This window comes from Gobio gobio (assembly GCF_949357685.1).
Source record: "Gobio gobio genome assembly, chromosome: 1".
Classification (NCBI taxonomy): domain Eukaryota; kingdom Metazoa; phylum Chordata; class Actinopteri; order Cypriniformes; family Gobionidae; genus Gobio; species Gobio gobio.
In genome coordinates this window covers 77313079-77337085 of record NC_137097.1, presented here as the reverse complement: position 1 = coordinate 77337085, position 24007 = coordinate 77313079, and the positions used below count along the sequence as shown (strand labels likewise).

At 40.1% G+C, this 24007-nt stretch overlaps 1 protein-coding gene across 3 annotated transcripts in view; it reads left to right on the top strand.

Annotated features, from left to right (window-relative positions):
• The window catches only part of LOC307124533 (interferon-induced very large GTPase 1-like), a 58435-nt gene extending 36441 nt beyond the window's left edge, over positions 1-21994 (top strand). For 2 of the 3 annotated variants that reach the window (XM_079813831.1, XM_079813829.1), the window contains 5 exons: positions 8078-8119; positions 8202-8777; positions 9094-9699; positions 9862-9929; positions 16572-21994. In XM_079813831.1, the coding sequence (XP_079669957.1) occupies positions 8078-8119; positions 8202-8777; positions 9094-9699; positions 9862-9929; positions 16572-21248 (5969 nt within the window). In that variant the 3' untranslated portion in view covers positions 21249-21994. The remainder of the gene's footprint in view (positions 1-8077; positions 8120-8201; positions 8778-9093; positions 9700-9861; positions 9930-16571) is intronic. The other variant, XM_079813830.1, reaches the window with a different exon arrangement.
• Positions 21995-24007: the final 2013 nt, after the last annotated feature.

Below are 24007 nucleotides of genomic sequence, written 5' to 3'. Positions count from 1 at the left end.
AACTGTCCCAAGTGTCTTTCACGCTGACCCCGGGCCATCAGGCAGACCTGAAATTGTCTTTCAATAACTCAAGCTCTTTTCAAGTACCTTTTCATAAATATGGCTGTTTTCAAGGATTTTCCAGGACTTGAATTTGACTTTTTGAAATTCAAGTCCTGGAAAATCCTTGAAAACAGTCATATTTATGAAAAGCACTTTAAGCACCTTGTACGAACCCTGTGTGTAAGCATAACAAGAATAGTGAAACAGTGAAAGTGAAGTGACGTGTCCCATACTTGGAATTTGTGCTCTGCATTTAACCCATCCAAGTGCACACACACAGTAGTGAACACACACCCAGAGCAGTGGGCAGCCATATTGCTGCGGCGCCCGGGAAGCAGTTGGGGGTTCAGTGCCTTGCTCAAGGGTCTCACCTCAGTCATGGTATTGAGGGTGGAGGAGGGCACTGGTTATTCACTCCCCCCACTGACAATTCCTGCCAGACCTGAGACTCGAACTCGCAACCTTCTGTCATTGAGGTCTAAAACAGTGATTTTCAACCAGGGGGTTCCTGCTGACTAGGGAGCCTCAGCAAACTTCCAAGGGGGACCTAATAAGTCTTAAAGGTCCCATGGCATGACATTTTCATTTTATGAGGTTTTTCAACATTAATATGAGTTCCCCTAGCCTGAATATTGTCCCCAAGTGGCTAGAAATGTTGATCGGTGTAAACCGAGTTCTGGCTGTCTTCCTCTGCCTTTGAGAAAATGACAGCACAGATGAGCTGATCTGGAATTTTCCTGTTATGACGTCATAACAGGAACGGTTACCTCCCTTTCCTCCACCCAGAGAATTTGGCACGCCCATGAAAGCGCTATATTTGTCCTCCAGAGATCATGGCTTGTGAACGAGTGAATGCTGGCAGTTTCTCAGTGTTTGGATGTTCAAATGAAAACAGAAGTCTTTTTTCAGTTGCTTCTGATCTGTGATCAGTAATTTCTGATGTGTAGCTAATTATTCAAGTTCACACAGAACATTATTATTCGTGAACACACTGCGGCTTCTCTCTCTCCCAACAGAATGGTGTTTTCGTGTTTTCTATCTTGTGAGTCAGTGTTTTTGTACTTCCTCGTCGCGTCTATCTGTTCTAAAATGTGCATACAGTCATGAGTTTCTGCTCAACATCGGCAGAGCCACATCTTTAGAGATAAACCTCACACACGCCGAAGCTCGGGCTGCACTGACCGGTCGGCCTTCAACATCACCGACCCCCAGTACTGCATCTGGCCCACAGCGGAGGCACCAAACGCGGCGTGAGATTAAGCAGAAGGGGGTAAGCGTGAGTGTATCCGGGCTAGGCTAGCCAGCTTTCCCCACAATAAACTGGATTACATTTGATTACTGCCCTGTTGTGTCTTTGTTTGCGGTGTGCACTCAATGCGCGTCACTGACGCTTTTCATATGATAGGAAAATATCTAAAAATAATGCTATAATCAACACTTACTCGTAACTTGTTCATCTCGACAGCTGTAATGGTACATTACATGTGTTACAAAATTGGTAGAATAATGATGAAGACGGGCTCGGCGTGACTGGGACTCATGTTTATTCAGAACTCTCACATGCAAACACAATAAACTCACAGCGCTGACAGCGCTCTCACAACTCAGTAGTTACTATTTAACTTTGTTAGCAATCGCTCCGTCTCTGGTCCGTGATTTCCGGTTCGCGAACTAATCATTCTTTTGAACCGGTTCTTTTTAGTGAACCGAACCAGTTCACCAAATCGGACTGAATCGTTCTAAACGGTTCTCGTCTCCTGTCAGCGCTGATCCATAATTTACTAAAGTTACTAACTTTCTGACATGAGTGACAGCCCCTCCGACTAGAAATAAACTAATAACCTGAAGTATATGCTAGTAACTACAACAGTTCACTGAACTGAGACGTGCTGAGAGAACTGATGAGAAGTGAACTCAGGTCCATCCGTCTCTCTGGCAGCAGGCTCGTGCCTGCTCGTGCCTGGTAGACCTTGTTAAACCACGCCCCCTCCGCTGCAAGATCTGATACTCATTTCAAATGCAAAGATGTCCGCCAATCAAATCAAATCAAAATCAAATCACTTTATTGTCACACAGCCATGTACACAAGTGCAACAGCAGGTGAAATTCTTGGTGCAGTTCCGAGCAACATAGTAGTCACGACATGACATGTACAACATTTAAAGCAGCATCAGATTACACATCTGATGTGCCCACAATTACTCACAGCACAGTAAACTCTACAATAAACAATGTGAGTGTAGTTCTCACAGCTTTAAACAATATACACATACTTACAATATACATATACTTTAAACAATATACACTTAACATACATTAAACAGTATACATTAAGCTATAGTAATAATAATATACAATGTACAGTATACATTATTATTCACAGTAGAGATCCAATGTACAATAGGTGCTATATGATAAATAATAAATGATAAATAAATGTGTATATAATGTGTGTGTATCTACAGTGGGTTGTGCTGAGTGATATTCTGTCCAGTGTGTGTTATGATCCTGATGGATCAGGAGTTAAGTAGTCTGATTGCTTGTGGGAATAAGCTGTTCTGGAGTCGGCTGGTGCGTGTTCTGATGCTGCGGTACCGTCTGCCTGATGGCAGCAGTGAGAGCAGCCCATGGTTCGGGTGGCTAGAGTCTCTGATCCTCTGAGCTCTCTTCACACATCGCCTGGCATAAATGTCCTGGAGGGAGGGAAGCTCACCTCCGATGATGCAGCTGGCCGTGCGCACTACCCTTTGCAGGGCTTTGCGGCTGCGGGCGGTACTGTTGCCGTACCAGGTGGTGATGCAGCCAGTCAGCAGGCTCTCTATGGTGCTGGTGTAGAAGCGTGTGAGGATGTGGCGGCTCATTCCAAACCTCCTCAGCCGTCGCAGAAAGAAAAGGCGCTGATGAGCCTTCTTCACAACGGCCTCGGTGTGGACGGACCATGAGAGTTCCTCTGTGATGTGGACACCGAGGAACTTGAAGCTGCTGACTCTCTCCACCGGTGCTCCATTGATGGTGATGGGGCGGTGTTCTCTCTCGTTCCTCCTGAAGTCGACCACCAGCTCCTTGGTCTTGCTGACGTTGAGGGAGAGGTTGTGCTCCTGACACCATCGTGTCAGAGTGTGCACCTCCTCTCTGTAGGCCGTTTCATCATTGTCAGTGATGAGACCTACCACCGTCGTATCGTCAGCAAACTTGATGATGGTGTTGGAGCTGTGGGTTGCCACACAGTCATGTGTGTACAAGGAGTACAGGAGTGGGCTGAGAACACAGCCCTGAGGGGCTCCAGTGTTGAGAGTCAGTGATGAGATGTTACTGCCCATTCTGACCACCTGGCGTCTGTTTGACAGGAAGTCCAGGATCCAGCTGCATAACAAGCTGTTTAAGCCTAGAGCCCGGAGTTTAATGTCAAGTATGGAGGGCACAATGGTGTTGAATGCTGAGCTGTAGTCTACAAACAGCATTCTCACATATGTGTTCCTCTTTTCCAGGTGGGAGAGAGCAGTGTGAATTGTTGATGAAATGGCATCATCAGTGGAGCGGTTTGTGCGGTATGCAAACTGCAGTGGGTCCAGTGAGGGGGGGAGAACAGAGCAGATGTGGTCTCTGACTAGTCTCTCAAAGCATTTGCTGATGATGGGGGTCAGAGCAACAGGACGCCAGTCGTTTAAGCAGAGTGTTTTTGATTGCTTCGGTACAGGAACAATGGTGGACGTTTTGAAGCATGTGGGGACCACAGACAGGGAGAGGGACAGGTTAAAGATGTCCGTGAAAACTCCAGCCAGTTGGTGCGCGCACGCTCTGATGGCGCGGCCCGGAATCCCGTCTGGACCCGCTGCTTTACGGACGTTCACCCACCGGAAGGATCGGGTTACATCCGCTACAGATACGGAGAGTGCACTAACCTCTGTATCTTCAGCCGCGAGCTCTCTCTCCGCGAGGGCGGTGTTAGTTCCCTCAAAGCGAGCATAAAAGGTGTTGAGCTCGTCCAGGAGAGAGGCAGCGGTGTTCACGGTGGAGTTTGAGTTCCCTTTATAGTCTGTGATGATGTTAATTCCCCTCCACATGCTTCTGGAGTCGGTGGTGTTGAACTGTCCTTCAATCTTGTCCCTGTACTGGCGTTTTGCTGCTCTGATGGTTTTCCGGAGGGCATAACTTGCTTGTTTATGCTCCTCCGCATTACCGGAGTTAAAAGTGAAGGTCCGCGCATTGAGTGCCGCGCGAACATCCCCATTTATCCACGGTTTCTGGTTTGGGTACAGCCGTATTGTTTTGGTCGGAACAACGTCTTCTACGCACTTCCTGATGAAACACGTTACGCTATCAGCGTAGACCTCGATGTCGTCATCAGAGGCCGACCGGAACATCTCCCAGTCCGCGTGATCAAAACAGTCCTGTAGCATAGAGTCCGATTGGTCCGACCAGCACTGGATGGTTCTGAGGGCGGGTGCTTCCTGTTTCAGTCTCTGCCTGTAAGCGGGCAGAAGTAGAATGGACGCGTGATCTGATTTGCCGAATGGTGGGCGTGGGAGGGACTTGTAACCGTCCCGGAAGGGGGAGTAGCAGTGATCTAAGACGCGGTTCCCTCGCGTGTTGAAGCTAACATGTTGGTGGTATTTGGGTGCAATGCGCTTGAAGTTGGCTTTGTTAAAGTCCCCGGTCACAATAAACGCAGCCTCAGGATGCGCGGTTTCCTGCTCACTCACTGTCCTGTACAGTTCCTTTAGTTGTGGGGGAATATACACAGCTGTGATGATGACCGCGGTGAATTCCCTCGGTAGCCAGAATGGTCGACACAGAACCGTGAGAAATTCCAGATCAGGAGAACAGAAAGACTTGATAGAATGAACGTTCCTCTGATCACACCAGGATCGGTTGATCATAAAACATACACCCCTGCCTTTGCTTTTCCCGGAGAGATCTTTTTCTCTGTCCATTCGGTGCACGGAGAATCCCGCGGTTTCGATGGCCGAATCTGGAATCTCAGCGGACATCCAAGTTTCTGTAAGGCAGATAATGCAGCAGTCCCTCGTGTCTCGTTGGAAAGAGATCCGCGCTCTCAGCTCGCAGAGTTTATTGTCCAGAGACTGAACATTTGCCAGTAAAATACTGGGAAGCGGGGGTCGGTTTGCGCGGCGTCTTACTCTGATGAGTACGCCGGCTCTACATCCCCTTCTCCGGCGGCGTTTCCGTGGTCGGGCCGTCCAAACAAAGGGATCCGCTGCCGTGTTTGTAAACAGCGTGTCGTCGTTGATGAATTTAAAGTCCGGTTTTCGGTGTGCGATTGCCGAACCAATGTCCAAAAGTGTCTGTCTGTCGTACGTAGTAAGGCAGACAACATCCAAGACAAAAAACACAAAAACTATAAACAGAACAAACAAAAAACTACAATGTTTCAGCAGAGCTTGCGACGTTGCGGCCATCCTCGGCGCCATCTTGACTCTATCTTGACTCTATCACAACAGTGGCCGTTTTTACTGAAGTCTCACAGCAGACACGCCTCCTGAAACAGGGCATTCAGCCACAGGGCAAACATCAGTATAGAAAAAATGCCTTTTATTTCTAAATTATGACATTTTATGATGTAAAAATCATACTAACAATATAAGTACACCTCAGGAAACATTATAAAATAATAGAAAAATGCCATGCCATGGGACCTTTAAGAAAAATGTGTAATTAAATTAGCTACTTATGAAAATGTTAATGTTTACAAAGGGGGTTACATCTGAATCTTTTCTGTAAAAAGCAAGGACACCAATGTTTCTGGAGTTTAGGACACATACTTATTTGATAGCGATGCAAAGATTTGATATCAAAAACAGCATCATAGCATTATCGTTAAGGTTTTAACAGTATTACTACTCTTACCGATACTGCTTATCGATCCGGTACTTAAACAGTATTCTTATTGGTTTTTTTTTTTGTTATTTGGATATTTTCTCTTTGCCTTTAGTTTGAGTCACATGAATGGCTCAATCGTCAGTAGGTTTATTAGACACTGCCCCTTTAAGACCGAATGCAGATCTAATAATATCATATTCTCCACTTTCTCTAAACTATTTACGCCCATTTAAGATAAACTGTGTTTAAGTGAATGCTCTCAAAGCCGGTCATTTGAACATATTTTAACAAATTTTAACTATTTGTTGTGTATTTGAGGGTTTAGGCGCACACACAAAGCCTAAAGTATAGCTAATGTGCACGTCAGTCCGTTTCGCATTGCGTGCACACACACATAAGCCGCCTTGAAGTTGGAAACAGTGTCTCTTGCTCGGTTTATAGCTCTTTTTATTATCAAACACAGAAGAGTAGCAACAGTAGAGACTGCATTTTACAACAATCACTGATTCTGGCGTTAAGTTTAGGTTTAAGGAGAAATGGGAAGGGAACTTGTGCTCGACGGAACACAGCCAGTTTATAATAGTTTTACCTCATATCTTCTTTTTATAATCCTTGGAAGCGAAAATAAAATTAGATTAATATCACAGCCCTAAAGTGTAACCAGACTAAACTTTGGTTTATTTCTCTTGGCCATCATCACTCATTGAACTGGGACTGTCGTGTTATGCGCGATGTAGCTCCATGTGAGAAAGCTCTCTCTCTCTCTCTTCTAGATTGTGAATAGCAAAAATGCATCACAGACAAATGGTTTAATATCATCTCATATAGCTGAGATAGAATTTGCAAAATAATGTCTATATATCAATTATATATAGTAAGTGTATTATTGTCTTAATTTCTCCAGTACCGACAGCAGAACCGAGAGTGTCGGAGCTTATGGATACTGCAACCTTTCATAATTTAGCACTGGGGCTCAATTAATGCCGGGTTTTGGTACACATCCATAATCATAGCTATTAAACTATTTCTTGTTATGATTTTAAATCTGTATATAACCTCAGAACGATCTCAAATTTAAAAGAGGTGCTAAAGTCTTCTTTTGAAAGCATTTTTATTTTATTTAGAAAAGTAAAAGTAATCAAATGTAATCAGTTACATTACTTTAAAAAGTTATTGAAATAGTTACACTATTTATTATATTTTAAATAGGGTAACCCTACTGAAAAATCCAGCATTGCTGGTCACCAGCATAAAGTATGTTTTGCACGCTCGGACCAGCATGGGATACTGGTTGCTGGATCCCAGCATGAGATGCTGGTGTGCAGGTGAACCAGTATATGTTGTCTTTTAGGTGCTGGTATGATCCCAGCAAGACCACAACAAAACTTGTGTATGTGTTACATATATTACTTTTCTATAGTGTGTTCATAATTAAAGACCAAGACAATTTTCCAAATTAATTTAAAAAAAAAATTAATGAAGAAATTAACAATTGGCTCAGATTATACATTTGACAAGTAAAAGACTAAAGACAAACTGAATTACTGAATACACACAAAAAATATCCATGAATTTCATATAATCGTTCAAACAAATGATACTACAGTTTTTGAAGGGATTATTTGATTACAGTTTGTGGATCTATTGATCGCTGACTGTATAGCACTGTTAGTTTTGTCTTTATAGAACGAGTGTAGCCAAGTATCTGTCGTCAGAACTATGAGACCATTGCGAAGACTAACCATAGATTTATTACAGTGGCTAAATCAAACACAGAACCATGTTTAGCGTGCCTGCATTTACACTGATCACTTAAACGCCAACAGACACCAACATTCGAAGGTCTCTAGTGGGATTAAAATGTTTGTAGGTGTTTGTCTGATAAATTTGAATTAACAATTAATAACTGGCTAGCGGAGCCAAACAGTGTTTCCCTTTGTTTACGTCCTTGCTACCGCATAAAAATAACGATAGAAACCATTCATGGAAAACACATCAACAAAGAATAAAACATACTTGCAGGTTGTGGCCCATAACCAACAGCTTCTGCTTTTAAAGTGGGAACTGCTCCATCTTTGAGGACAAGCTTTTTTGCGAATTATGTATTATCAATTCTGCATGTGTATATACAGCACAGTATAAAAAAAAAGTTACGTTCTGTTGAAACTTTATTGTAATGTTTTTTCCTCTGTAGCAGTTGTTCAGGCATTTCACAGAAGACGCCAGAGTCCCTTGAGTAAGTATTTAAATAAAACTCTAAACGGTTTGTAGATTTAATTGGCTTGTACTGCTTTTTCATAACACAGTGTGTGTTTCAGGGAGTGATTTGAGGATTGTTCTGCTGGGGAAGAACTTGGCAGAAAACTGCAGAGTGGGAAATCTCATATTAGGGAATGAAAAGTTTGACAGTAAAGCTCCTTCAGATCAAGTGCAGACAGAAAGAAAAATGCACAAGACAGTCATCAACGCTCCTCACCTTCTCCAGCCGCATCTCTCAGACCTTCAGATCATACAGACAGTGAGAAAGTGTCTGTATCTGTCTGATCCAGGACCTCACGTGATAGTTCTGGTCCTTCAACATGATCAGTGTTCAGCAAAAGATCAAGAGCATGTGGAGAAGGTGCTCAACTACTTCTCTAACAAGGTTTATGAATACACCATGGTGCTCACGACACAAGAGTCAGACAGTGTTGAGTCGACCGAAGTCAATGGTGTTATAAAGGACATAGTTAAAAAATGTTTTAACAGACATTACAAACTTACAAAAAACAGCCCTGCTGCTGATCTTAAAGAGAGATTGGAGAAATTTGCACAGATGAACAGTGGACACTATCTGATTTGTGATGAATTTGAAGGTTCAGAGAATTCCATGGAGACACAGGACCGAGAAAGAGGTGAGTTTGGAAATATTTAAAATAATTTTGATCTACTGATTCCTAATAAAAAGAAGTAAATTACAAAAATATATACAAAAAAAAAATAACACACTTCACACATCCTGTCCAATGATCTCCTTCAAGCTGAATATTATAAAAACTAATATATAATTGCATGTAGTATAAGCTATATGATTATGTGCACAGAAAAAATCAAATAAATTAATCAGATCAAAATCTGAATTTCAGATGGTCATCCTTGATCTTTCTCTGTTGTGTATTTAATTGTGGAGATCAAAGTAAATATATATATATATATTGTTTTTTACTTCAGGTCACAGGAAGTCACCTTTGACCGTTGCACTATTTGGAAACTCTGCATCGATCCAGTTTAGACATGACAACATTCTCCTTGGAGAAGAAGAGTACTGTTATAAAACTAAAGATACATCCAGGATCCTCCCTTTACAGAGGGAAATAGCAGAACACAACATCTCTGTGATAAACATGACAGTCAGATATGAGACTGAAGTTAACCTGGACTGTGTGAATCATCTCATTGATCAACTAGTAAATGAAAATGAAATCCATGCCTTCATCTTTGTTGTGCGACTGGGACAGTTAACCAATGATGATCAGATGGGACTTGAATGGCTTCAGAAAGTATTTGGCGACGAAGTTCTTCAGTTTGTGATCATTCTCTTTACCTACGAGAGAGAAGAAGAGTGTGACATTATAATAGATGATCTGAGGAAAAACCCTGTTCTGGAGCAGCTGTTGGAGAAATGTGGAGGAAGATATCAAACATGCAACAAGATGATGAACAACCAATCAGAGATGAGAGACCTGATGAACAAGATTGAGCGTCTGTTCAAGGAGAATAAACAGCAGAGCTACACTGAAATAAAGCAAAACTTTGAAAATAGAGAAAAAGAAAGTGGTAAGAGATCAGTTTGTTATCTGGCGTTATGCTTAATTACTCTTATTGTTATCACTTGAATAATAAGGTAGTACCAAAGTGAGTTGTGATTCAAAAGCACAGGAATTAACAATTAAGAGAACGAAATATTTACGTTTTCCACTGTTTCATTTGATTAAATAGATAAAATCACAATCACGAAAGAGAACACGCAGCGAATCACGACAAGCATGGGGAAAGATACACACGAGGTATGTGCTGGCAGAAATATAACTATAGAATATGTGCACAGAATCAAAAGGAAACAGTTTTAACATTTAATGTATGTAGAATAGAAGCTGAAGGAATGGTGAGATTAGAAAATTGTTTCGTTGTCACATTTTATCTTCCGTTTTAGAACAAACATTTGGGATGCAAAACTGTAGAATAACTACAGCCCAATTAGGCCCACAAATATCCAAGTTTTAATTGTTTTCAAACTGTAGAATAACTAATGATGTATTGAAAGTAAGGTATGGAAAGTGACCCAATCTCATATAGGTACTGTAGATACTTCAAATACATTTGGTATTAAATGGATTTACATTTAGCTCTAAATTAAACACTTATGTTAAGTTGTATCATAAATTGACAAAATTAAAGGTTACACTCATGCATTTTATAAAATGTAATTACTTGAGCACTAAATCCTCACATTGTGATGTTGCTGATATAAAATTTAGTTACTTTTCTACATACAGGTGATGTACACATAAGTTTCAGGAGTGATATGTATACTGTACATACACACACACATTTGGAGGAATTTAGCTTTGTTAAAAACTCCTGTCTTTTTAGAAGCGCTTTTTTTTTTGTTTAACATTGTTACTTTATTGAACACATATTCACACCCCACGCCAGCGTTGTAAACTTAAGACTTATAGATTCATAACAGGGCCGTGCAGAGAGTTCGTCAGGGGCAGGGGCTCAAATGTAAAAAAGGGGCAATATGTAAATATATATATATATATATATATATATATATATATATATATATATATATATATATATATATATATATATATATATATACCCTGTTCGGGCGAACCAGCCTCTTACTGCATTTCGTTGCCTTGTACCTGTACTTGTGTAATGACAATAAAGTTGAATCTAATCTAATACACATTATATATATATATATATTTATATATCCTTATGCTTATCAAGCCTGCATTTATTTAATCAAAAATACAGAAAAAACAGTAGCCTACCGTAAAACTTCAAATAATAGCCTGGGCTTGTATTTACCCAAATCGCCGAACTGCACCGGCTTGTATTTGAAACAGGCGTCTATAAGAGACAGGCCTTTAATTTAGTGTTGAGATGTTCAAGCATGACGGTAGGAGGTTACCACATTATATTACGTTTTATTTATAATTAATTCGAATGTGTTTAACAAATCGTTTAATGTAAGAAATGTCTTAGATTATTGGCAGCACAAAAAACGAAATGATGTGACAGCAATGGGCAGAACAATATAAGTTACCGCTAAAATCCATTGAGCGTATGAACTTGTTGCCCGAATCACATCAAAAAGAAAGAATGAAGGCTACCCTGTAAAACAACTGCAATCATGTGATAGAAAATTACTCTATTCATCACTATCATCATCCCCGCGATTCTCAATTACAAGTTCATGGGCGAATTCCTCCTCCTCGTCGCTTTCCTCCACTTCTCCCTCTCCAGCCTCCGCTAACTCTGCCTGCCTTGCTCGCACTAACAGATCCCGCCCAGATGCGCACGGCTCTCCCTCTTTGAAACAATGGATAAGGTGATCCTCGCTTCCATCAGAACTGTCAGGCCACATACCTAAGGATAACATCCCGAAGTTAATGAAATATATCTCCTCCTTCTCCCTCGCACACACAAACACACGCGCACGTCTGCGCGCAAGCATTAGAGGAATTTTTCAGCCGCTCCGTATCCAGCTTTACCCACGCTTGAAATGTGACAACTGTCAGCTTAAATGTCAAATTATACTTTTCTCCATGGTGGTATTGAGAGAATTAAGAAAAACTGAAGACTGAAAGTTCGTTAACCTCTTTGTTATGCTGATAGTGATGAGTCGTTCATGAACGGTTCATGTCTGTCACGTGAAATCTAATCAAAACATTGAACAGACGATCTGACGGGTTTGAGAAGATCAAATACAGCCCGATACTAAAAAACAGACCCGGCGTCTATTTGAGACTGGCCTTTATTCACCCAAACCTGTCGTCACACCAGGCGTTTAAAAGAGACAGGCGTCTATTTGGGACTCGGCTATTATTTGAAGTTTTACAGTAATATTGTGAAATATTATTACATTATGTTCTTTTTAACTTTTTATTTATCAAAGAATCTTGAAAAGAGTATCACAGTTTCCATCATTGACATTAAATCCTCATATTAGAATGATTTCTGAATGATCATGAGACACTGAAGAGTGGAGTAATGATGCTGGAAATCCAGCTGTGATCAAAGGAATAAATTATATTTTAAATTATTTTAAAAAAGAAAACCATTATTTTAATATATTTCGCAATATTGCTGTTTTTTATCAAATAAATGCAGGCGTGATGAACATAAGAGACATCTTTCATAATGCTGCATCATATAAAAAAATGGTAATAATAAGTCCTTTCATGTAACCATTTCGCCAGCCTACACTTAGCTTAATAGGCCTGTAGGTGCCGGTGGCACTTGGGTTTTGTTAACTTTGATAGTTTCATGAAATAGTAACGGTGTATCAATATAGGCTACATAAATACAAGTGAATTTAACACTACTTACCATTAATGCGACTTTTGCTGCTGAACGGTTTTGTGCAGGGATTTGTTTGTTGTCAGTTAAAATCCATTTTGTCAGTGATGCAATTTATAAAATGAGACAAACCGCAGGAAATTGTTCCACAAACGTTAGTTCGTCTGACCATGTAATTTTCAACCGATTTATGAATAAGAACAGAAAATTACCGCTTCACATCACATCGCCCAATGGAATTTGAACTTGCTTTGCCAGATCACGATTGGTTGGTGTATATACATGACAAACAGGCATTGGTGAATTGTGTAATACTTTAAAATATATAGCTAATATATAGATTTGTAATTAAATCAACACATTAGCTCTGATTATGGATGAAAAAAAAAATATTGGTTTACTTTTTTCCCGCGAGGCCACACTCTCTCTGAAAGGACCATATTTGGCTCGAGAGCCGTTTCCGAACAGTGGAAAATCAGCTGTCAATCAAAACGCACGCAACGCAACCCATAGCAAAGCGTTATGGCAACGCCTCAACAGAAATTGTCGGATTTTTGAGCCGTTCGTTACTATTGTATACATTGTCATGTTATAATAATCACATTTATTTAGTTTTATTGACCACGATATTATCATTGATATTTGTCTGAGAGGGGCACTTTTGATTCATTTTGAAAAAGGGCAGGGGCTCGAGCACCCAAAGCCCCCCCCCCCCCCCCCCCCTCTGCACGTGCCTGATTCATAATGATATACAGAAATTGTAATCAGATATTTTAAATAAAACTTTGAAAATAATTTGATTCAAATTATTTGAATGTATGTTCAGTTTGGTTTCACATTTGGTAAAATTGTTTGTCACTACCTGAATTTTGTAGAATGTGGTTGTACTCTAGCCCGTCCTCCTACGTACTTCCGCTCAATTTTCATTTTCCTTCAGTACTCCATCTGGGACTGCTGTATACTCTTAGGTTTTCTCCGAACAAATTTTTACCGGTCCAATCAGCGAACAGACTGAGAACAATGAAGTAGATGTTGTGCGCTAGTTTGAGTTGTAGTTCAGTAATGGCGGTGGAGAAAGATGCGAGCAAATATCCAGAAGTTAAAGCCGGAAAAAGAACAATCTTTGCTGAGTTTTGTTGGTGGCCATGATTTTGTGTCTCGAGAAAAGTTTGATTTTCCAGCTCGCTGTTAGTGGGGAAGGAGTTGGCTGAAGCCCCAGTAAGTTAATTGTTTCGCGTGCGGTCCTAAGATATTGTCATCATTTACAGCAGCTAATCAGTGATTTTATTGCGTCCGTCTCCCACCACCAGCATAAAATCCCCCAGGCCGAATTACCTCCTGTTTAAGAACAAACACCAAGGTCGTGTGGTCATTTGATTGCTGTCCGAATCCACATCTCTGAGTTTTCAAGAATATATCACTTCAAAATTCACTGTTTATATCATTTTTGACCACGGCAGAGCACCGTACGTCCGCACTTCGCTGTCATTTGAATGCATTTCTAGACTTGTATCTCTTTAAATGCTGGCAAGTATTTTCAAGAGCAATATATTTCATCACGCTCAAAAAATAAAAGGAAGAAAAGCACGTAAACATTTGAATTGGGCCGTTATTTATGGCAGCATTTATTCTTATCATACCAAGCATATGATATTTTATTTACAGTATGTTATGGACCAAGTGAGCAGCGCATTCAAGAACACAAAACTCTCCCATCCACCGTGAATAAATCACAATCCGAATGCACAAGGTTTTATCACTGAGGTGGCGTGCACAATCTGCAGTTATTTTTACGGATTTCCATGTGAGAAAAAAAGGCGAACGGCGCATGACATACGTCACGACCAAACGTTAGCGATTGGTTATGGCAGATCCAGAGTGGCTCTGGGCAGATCCAATAGTTTTAAACTTCAACAGTACCCGCCATCAAGGAAGTAAACGCTTGTCAATGGAGAGTGGCCAGACTCTCTGTTAGGGATGGGCATGATTAATCGACAATCGATAATTGATCGTTAAGAATTTCGTCGATCACGTTCATTTGTTATCGATTAATCCAATGCATTTTTTTATCTAATGCAGGTTGCGTTGCGTAGTACAGTCTTGAAGCAATTAAATGAATTTAACTGTGTGGCAGCAATTAAATATTTTACCACCAGAGTGCAATATTTGACACCATACTCGGTTATCTGTGATCTTCCATTTTGATTTCAAAAGAATAATCATGAAGAGGTCACGGCGAAGTGTGGCATGGGACCATTTTGATTTAAAAAGCAAAACATTGCGATGCCATGTATAAGTACAACACGGCCACGATGCGATGGGTTTTGTTGTGAAAACCTGGCAACCCCGACCTGTGCATCCCGGTAACGTCAGTCCCCTCAGAGTCCCCTCGGGTGTTGTCGGCGGCTGGACTGACGGTCACCAGGTTGCGGTCGCGTCTGACCCCAGATCATGTCAACATGCTTATATTTCTCAACAAAAATCAGTAGACTGGTGCAGAAGTTGTATGCGAGTTACTAAAGTTAGTTATTTATCAGGCTTTAAGTAGCCTAATTTGTTAAGTTAGCCTAATTGTTAGGAAGGCTAATATCTGGCCCTTTCTTCTGGCTTGAATAGTTTTGAGTAACATTTTGACAAAACCTGTCAGATCTAAGTACTATTATGTTTTTTGTTTAAGTTATTGTTTAACGTGATTCTTTTTTATTATTATTATTTTGTAACAAATGAGGTCTCTGTTTAAGAACGCCGGCTCGCAGCTGCAGGTTCCGCTGCAAAGAGCACCGCATATGTACACGCATACATGTTCGGTTTGCCTAACTGAATGTAGTTTAACTGTCTGCCACAAGTTGATCTTGTAATAAAGGTCTCATTGAGGAAAAACACGCTGTATTTTTGTATTCATTACATTTTTTAAGTATAAAAGTTAAATAATTAATTTTATTATAAAAATTTTAATGATTAATCGATAGTCGATCGTTAATTCTCCCGGCGATCGACCAAGAAAATGTTATCGAATGCCCATCCCTACTATCTGTACATTATAAATGAAATGTACGAGAGTCTGGTAGGACCAGGCTAGTTGTACTCTCTGTAGATTACGAAACTGTGTGTGTACAGAACAGGATTAAGCATTTAAGGTGAAGTGACAACCAAATTTATCTGCAGTTTTTACAAGACCATAGTACCCATGAGCTGCATATATTAAAGTGAAGTGCATTACTGTTGTTGTTACGAAACTGCTCCGAGAGACAAAGGTTGAGGATCCAAACGCAGTATTTATTGGGGTAATACACAATCGTAGTCAACAGTACAGGTAAGGTCAAAACACAGGTAGGCAGTCCAAACAAGCAAAAAAAAGCAGGGGACAGAGGCAAAAGGGTAATATGGGAAACAGGCAAGTAATCCAAAGACCGACGAGACATGAAACTGGTGAGAATGCTCAGAAATGCAGTGCAACAACATAAAAGACTTAACAGGTTTATATAGGGTGAGCTAACAAGGTAAATGAGACACAGGTGGATGTAATCAGGAATGATGTGTCCGGGCAGTGAGTATTGTGGGTAATGTAGTCTGTGGTGATATAGCAATAGTCTGAGGTAGAGTGCCCTCTGGTGGACTACATGGGCACTCTCACTGGTGATCGTGATAGTTGTTGAGCGTGTGCTATTATACAGGATTTTTAGTGTCTCAGAGCAGCTCAGTTTGCAGTAGGGCTTGGCAATATGGCCAAATATCTTATCATAATACTGTTTGGATTTTATATTTTTCAATTTCAATATGTATTATTATTCAATATTCATTTCATACCATTTAAAATAGATAAATAAAAACATTCTGCATGTTGAAGAGATGTGGTGGTGGGCTAATTTTACTTTGGGAACTGTAGTGGAGCCAATGGATATGTGTGTTATTGCTAGCCTTCAATTTTATAAGATGTGGTATACAAACTGATTTATTGATTTATTAAAACTGATTTATTGATTTATTAAAACTGATTTATTGATTTATTAAAACTGATTTATTGATTATCAAGAACATTAGTTGCATTCCTGCATCAGGTGAACAATGTCTTTCATTACAAATTACCAAATAAATGGCTGTTTCTTTCATAGGTAATGGCTTTAGTAGAAGAAGAAACAAGATTGGAACAAGACGACGGAAAAGAAATGAATGGAAAAACAAAGCATCTCTTTAATAGACTTCATCTTAAAGGCAAGCAACTGAGAGCTGCAGATTTTCTTCAATTAACAGCTCATTCATTAAAATCCAGTGAATCTTGTGCTGAAGAGGAGCTGATTCAGACTTTCATGCAAAAACTACTGATGATGAACTACAGAGCGAGATATATTCAAGTTGAGGAAAACAACGAACAGCATCCCACAAAACAAAGAGACAACGACTCACATGAAGATATGGGTGATATTTTTAAAGCAATGTCTTTTTCTAGAAAAGGACTCAATCAATCTGATCGCATTCACCCGATGGATGTTCAGATGGCCATGTTTCATTGTGCTGATGGTTTCCTGAAGCAGCTGATGGTCACTAAACTGTCCCAGTGTCAGTACGCTCTGCCTCTACTTGTTCCTGATCCAGTCACACAACAGATTGAGTTTCCTCTCTGGACATTCAGACAAATCAACAAGAGCTGGAAGATGACAAACACCAACAATGAAACCATCAGTCAAACCCAGCCGATCTACAAAGCAGAAACTCCAATGGTGTCTTTCTTTAGGTTTGGTTCTGTGTCTTCATCCAAGTCTCAGCTGATGAACAGTCTGATCAATGAAAGACACAACACATTCTTCCACAGGAACTGCCCAGGCAGCAGCAAAACCAGAGTCCTGATGGATGGAGTGGTGGAGATCGCCTGGTTCTGCCCCTCTGGATCATATGATGATAAATTCACTGACTGTGTTGCATTCTGTAATCTACACGGAGATGCAGGAGACCATGAGAAACAGCTCCAGATCCTCACAGAAATGGCCTCAGTCAATGTTGCTCTTCTACCACAACTCCAAAACAATGATAAAAGTGCAGCAATAATTCAAAACTTGTACAGGAACAGAAAGCCACTCATTTGTCTTTTTACAGAAGATGAATCTGCTGTAACTATGCCGATGAAAGGAAAATACAAGATTGGTTTGAAAGACAGAAATCAGTCAGAAGTATCTGAAGAACTCAAAAGAGCCATAAATGAATGTCTCTCAGAATCATTTTCCACTTTTAGACTTGAAGATGTGTCCAAACACTCAGTCGTCAGAGTAGATGAGGAAGATGATGAAGACTGCAGGAGAGGAAGAGAAGCAGCACAGCAGATGATGAGTTTACTGGAGAAGAAACATCTGAAAGAAATCAAAGAATCATTTCTGCCCTGTCAGGGGAAACTGTGGCATCAGTGGAGTCAGAAGAACAAAGAACTACATCGACCTCGAGCATATGAGATAGAAATGGACATCAGTAGAAAACAAACAGAGATGAAGACTATCCGAGAACAGCAGCATGAATCTGACATCACTGCTTTTATACAGTTGTTTTTAAAACAAACCCAATGTCATGCTGAGAACAAGATGTATTTTCTGAAATGGCTTGAAATCTTTCTAACATCAAAAAACATTTTAGTTCCTCACAAATACAATAAATCTGAGCAACTGACAGCTAAACCAGCAGAACTTGAGAGAATATCTGAGGAACTTGAAGCTGCATCCTTTGGTTTGGAGCACATCATGAGGGAGATCGGTCAGATCTATGAATCATGTTCATCTGTGAAGAAGAACAAGAAAGACCTGCCGTTTGACTTCTCTTCTCTCCCGAGTCTTGCAGCAGAGATGATGATCTTTGGATTTCCACTGGAGCTGATGGATGGAGATGCTGCTCATGTTCCTCTGGTCTGGATCTCTGCTGTTCTAGATGAACTCGTCCAGAAACTGGGAGGCCAGAGAGTCTTTGTGCTGTCAGTTTTAGGGCTTCAGAGCTCTGGGAAATCCACCATGCTCAATGCCATGTTTGGACTCCAGTTTGCCGTCAGTGCTGGCAGGTGCACCAGAGGAGCTTTCATGCAGCTGGTCAGATTGTCAGACGAGATGAAAACACAGATGAACTTTGACTATATTCTGGTTGTTGATACAGAGGGGCTTCGTGCTCTAGAATTGACTGGAAGTTCAACCAGACATCATGACAATGAATTGGCAACATTTGTTGTTGGTCTTGGAAATTTGACCTTGATCAACATCTATGGAGAAAACCCATCTGAGATGCAGGACATTCTTCAGATTGTTGTCCAGGCCTTCCTGAGGATGAAGAAGGTCAAGCTGAATCCCAGCTGTGTGTTTGTGCATCAGAACGTCTCAGACGTCACAGCCGGACTGAAAAACATGGAGGGAAGGAGACGACTGCTGCAGACACTGGATAAGATGACAAAACTCGCTGCTAAAGATGAAGTCTATGATGCAGGATGTTTCAGTGATGTCATTAAATTTGATGTTCAGAATGATGTGAAGTATTTTGCTCATCTTTGGGAGGGAAACCCACCGATGGCACCACCAAACCCAAACTACTGTAAGAATATTCAAGAACTAAAGAAAACCATTATGTCTCATGCAACAAAGTCACATGGAATGATGCTGATAGACTTAAAAGATCGTGTTAAAGATCTCTGGGAAGCTTTACTGAATGAACGATTTGTCTTCAGCTTCAGAAACTCTCTGGAGATTTCAGCTTATAGGAAACTGGAGACAAAATACAGCCAGTGGTCCTGGAGTCTCCGCAGTGCCATGATAGATATTGAGAACAAACTACACAACAAAATAGAAAATGAAGTAATTCATGAGGTTGAGGAAACTGATCTTCAAAGAGAACTTAAGAAGACAAGTGAAGAAGTGGAGAAATCAATGTCTGAATTCTTTGACAAAGACACAGATGCAGATATACTGATTCACTGGAAATCATCATTTGAAATCAAAATCAAAGATGTTCAGGAAAACATTGTGAGAGAAACAAAGAGGAAACTAAATGAGATTCTTCAGCAGCAAGACCTGAAGAAAGAGATTGATGCTCAGAAGACAAATCATGAAAACACTCTCTTTGAAAAGAGCAAAGAACTTGCCTTAAAACTCAAAGACAAAACAAATGATGAGGAAACACTGAAGAAAGAGTTTGATTTGTTCTGGAAACACAGTGTGAAAAAGATCATCAGAGACACTCATCCAATAAAAGACATTGACATAATGAGAGATGTGAAACACTTCCTCAGTGACACCTATGAAAGTGCTCCTGTAGGCCACTGGATGGAGAGCAAGAATATTTTCTCTGTGCCAAGTTATACTCAATATGTTCTTTTCAAAAAGGAGTTCAAAGATTCTGCAGTCAACTCATCTGGATACACTCAAACATTGTCTCCAGAAGATAAAATAAGAGCCTTCATCACAGATGTTGAACAGCAGACAGACAAAATGATTCAGTCATTTAACATTTCAAAGATGGGCTACAACATCAGCCGTGTTCAACAACTCATAGTTTACATCAAGACGAGAGTAACAGAGCATCAGGATGGGTCTGTGGAATATGAGTTCAAGAATGAATTCTTCATGTATTTAGTACTTTCCATCTGTAAGAGAGCAAACAAGATGATCACTGACCAATACAGACTGTTCAGAGATGCCAATGATCCAGAAATATATGTTGAGAAGAAAAGAGCAGAGTACTATAGTATTTTCCAGAAATACTGCCATGGAGCAACATCATCTGCCATTTTTGGTGAGATCATCTGTCAGAAACTGAAAGAGCCCATTGAGCAGAGCGTCTACAAGAAGACTGCCAGAGATCTGACAGATGAAATAATGAAAAACTGTCAATCACTGAATGGAAACAGATCCAATCTGGAGAAGCACATCCTGAAGACACTGGCAGAAGAGGAGGATTGTCACAAATACATGAACTACATTGATAATCCCAGAGATCACTTCAAGAGTTTCATCAGAGATGAAGTCAGTCGGTACATCACTGATAAGTTCAGTGTCAGAGTTTTACCCAAGATGAAGGAGAACATTGAACTCCTGCAGCAGAAGATCATGAAAGCAGCTCATGAATCTACTGAACATGTTCAAGAGAACAGAGGAGATGCTGGTTTGTGGTTGAAGAGTTTCACACAGCAGCTCTCAGATGTGCTGATCTTCTCTGAAAAAGACCTCAGTGGAGTGAAACATAGTGGTGCTGATAACTGCAACCTCCTAGAAGATGTGATAAAAAAAGAACTTCCTTCTACAATGTCTGAAATCTGCAGAAGATTCAAAATAGAGACATTTTTAGTAAAGCTGGACTATAAGTTCAGGCCAGATGAGATTCTGATTGATCATTTCTGTCAGTGCTGTTGGGTTCAGTGTCCGTTCTGTAAAACTGTCTGCACCAACACCATAGAAAACCATCATGGAGATCACAGTGTTCCTTTCCATCGTAGTATTGGACTGAGTGGAATTCATTACGACAATACAGTTAACTTGTCTACTCATATCTGCACATCAGCAGTAGCAAACAGCAATTTATATTTTTATCCTATTGGATCAGAAGATAAAGTCCCCTGGAACGATTACAGAACAGCAGGAGGAGTTTATGCAGACTGGAGCATCACCTCTTATCTCTCTGAACTGCCCTACTGGAAGTGGTTTGTGTGCAGATTCCAGAAAGATCTGGAAAAACACTACAGAAAAACATTTGAGGGGAGTGGTGAGATCCCAAATGAATGGAAAATATACTCAAAACAAGATGCCTTAGAGAGTTTGGATAAATACATTTAATTGAACAAGTATAATACGTTTCTTTTAGGTCTTTGATTTACAGAACAGTTTTATCACTTCAATTAAGCTGAAATCATCATCTTTGATACCTTGGGACACCTTAGAGAAAAGTCTCTAAAGATTTAATAGTGTTCCAATCAGTGTTAATTTTGACAGCATATTTTGATTTAGTTTTAGTCATAGTCTTTTGACTAAAATGCCATTTAGTTTTAGTCATATTTTAGTCACCTGAATTGTTTTTAGTTTTAGTCTAGTTTTAGTCGACTAAATATCATAAGATTTTACTCGATTAAATATCATAAGATTTTAGTCCACTAAATCTACAGTAGTTTTAATCTCCTAAAATCTGATGAGTTTAGTTAAATTGTAATACATTAAGCATTTAAGTATTACATAACCGACTGTCACTTGAACTGACATTTTGACATAATTTTGTTTTTGACATTAAAATTACACGAAAGAGCTCAATTCACTTTTTTGTTTGTTTTTAAAAACATCTATATAGTTTTTATAACTTTGTATTTCTGTTTTAGTTAGTATATCATGTTAAGCTAAAGCTTCAAATAAGTTTGTTTATTTATTTTTTTAATTTCAGTTAACATTTATTTAATTTTAAGTAACAAAGATTTTTTTAATGGTTTCAGTTAACTATTATAACCCTGATACTTTATTTAATATGTGTCAAATACTGGTCTTTCCTCCTGAATATGAATTAAATGGGAATGAAATTAAATACAGTTTATTGTGTAAGCAAAAACAAATATATAATGCGTGACTTTTAATTATAAACCAGCTGGAAATACACAGGGACTCTTATTTTGAAATATCTGCCTTACTATTGTTGCAGTTGCAGGAGCTCATTCAAGTTCAGATGAGGAGATAAAATATGCATTGTTAGAACCGTCTAAAACACATTACTATATAAACATCGTAAAGTAAACATTTTCATTATTCATCAGCATTAGTTCATAAACAATTGCCTGGCATAAATGTGTGTTATTCATTGATTGTGAGCCGCTTTGGAGCGCTGTATTGGGGATGTGTGAGCCTGTAGAGAGCGCAACACCGCCGTGTTTTCCAGCGGTTAGATCAGTTCAAATCAAATGTGCGCATCTGTTACACAGGACATCAGTTCTGACTGGATCTCTTCCCTAATCGTCCCTCCCTAACATTTTCGTCTCGTTTTTATTTGTTGACGAAAATGACAGTTGATTTTCGTTATAGTTTTTGTCATCCATCACCAGTTTTTATTTAGTTATCGTCTCGTTTTCGTCAGTGGAAAAAAGGTTGTTGACGAAAATTGTGACGAAAATTATTCGTCAACGAAATTAACATTGGTTCCATTTCAAAAGAATATGAATTGGTGGACTGATCAATACATTAAGACCTGGTTTTCGGGAAAAAAATCCTAAATATGACAAAATAATTGTAAAAGTCTAGTTTGAGCACTTCACTGAATCCTGCTGACTCTTTAACCCTCTGGTGTTCTTCGGTCAATCGGAAAATTTTCTGTTTTGAAATTTTCAAAATCACTGCTTCATCGGAATGATATGAAACTTGGTGACTTTTCTAGCATTAGGTATGTAAACACACAAAAAAATTGGGGTCATGATTCGAGCATGCTAATTGGTCGTTAAAAAAAGTAGCTTTCATTGTCTTATCGACCTTAAAGGAAATTAATGGGAAATCGGCAAAAACACAAAAATTCTCAGAATATTTGTGTGTACAATCTACAAATCGGCCTCGATGCTGAAAAAAAGTACACAGCAGTAAAGGGGTGACACTCTAAAACATCAAGAGTGTGATGTTGACACATCCACTCACACACACACGCACACTTATACACACACACACAAAACTATGAAAAACGTCTCAGGTTACGTATGTAACCATGGTTCCCTGAAAGGGAACTCGCGCTGCGTCAAGCGCTGCGGGAACGCCTCTGTGTGATTGCGTCATGAAGCACTCGTGAAATCAGTCCCATGGCGTGACGGGACGTCATAGGCGGGTGACGTCATTGACCAGGAAACTATAAAGCAACCCTGAACCAGTGTCAGCTTCTGAAAAAGTCGAACAAGTCAGTCACAGGCATACCGGGAGTATGGCAAAGCGATGCAGCGTCTCGTTCCCTCTCAGGGAACCATGGTTACATACGTAACCTGAGACGTTCCCTTTCAAGGGAACTCGCGCTGCGTCAAGCGCTGCGGGAACTGAATACCCAAGCCGCCATAATCCTCAAGTGATTATTTGAGCTATAGGCTTTCCTATAGCTCAAACAGTAGAGCATGGCACTAGCAACGCCAAGGTCATGGGTTCGATTCCCAGGGAAAGCAAGAATTGACTAAATGTAAAATGTGTACCTTGAATGCAATGTAAGTCGCTTTGGATAAAAGCGTCTGCCAAATGCATAAATGTAATGTAAATGTAAGTGCCTGTATATGTGAAATCGTAATGCACATTATGCTACAAGCACCCGAGAACCCGGAGTAGAGGCCACGTCCAGGTTATAAAATCTTATAAAGGTGTGAGGAGAGGACCATCCTGCTGCATCACACACCTCCTGAAGAGAAACTCCTGACAAGAGAGCCATAGAGGCAGCCATACTCCTAGTTGAGTGGGCCCGAATCTTTAGTGGTGAAGGTTGACAGCCCGACTCATATGCTAGTGAAATAGCCTCGACTATCCACTTGCTTAGGGTCTGCTTAGATGCAGGCTTTCCCCTACTCGGGGACCAGAAACAGACAAACAGCTGATCAGAT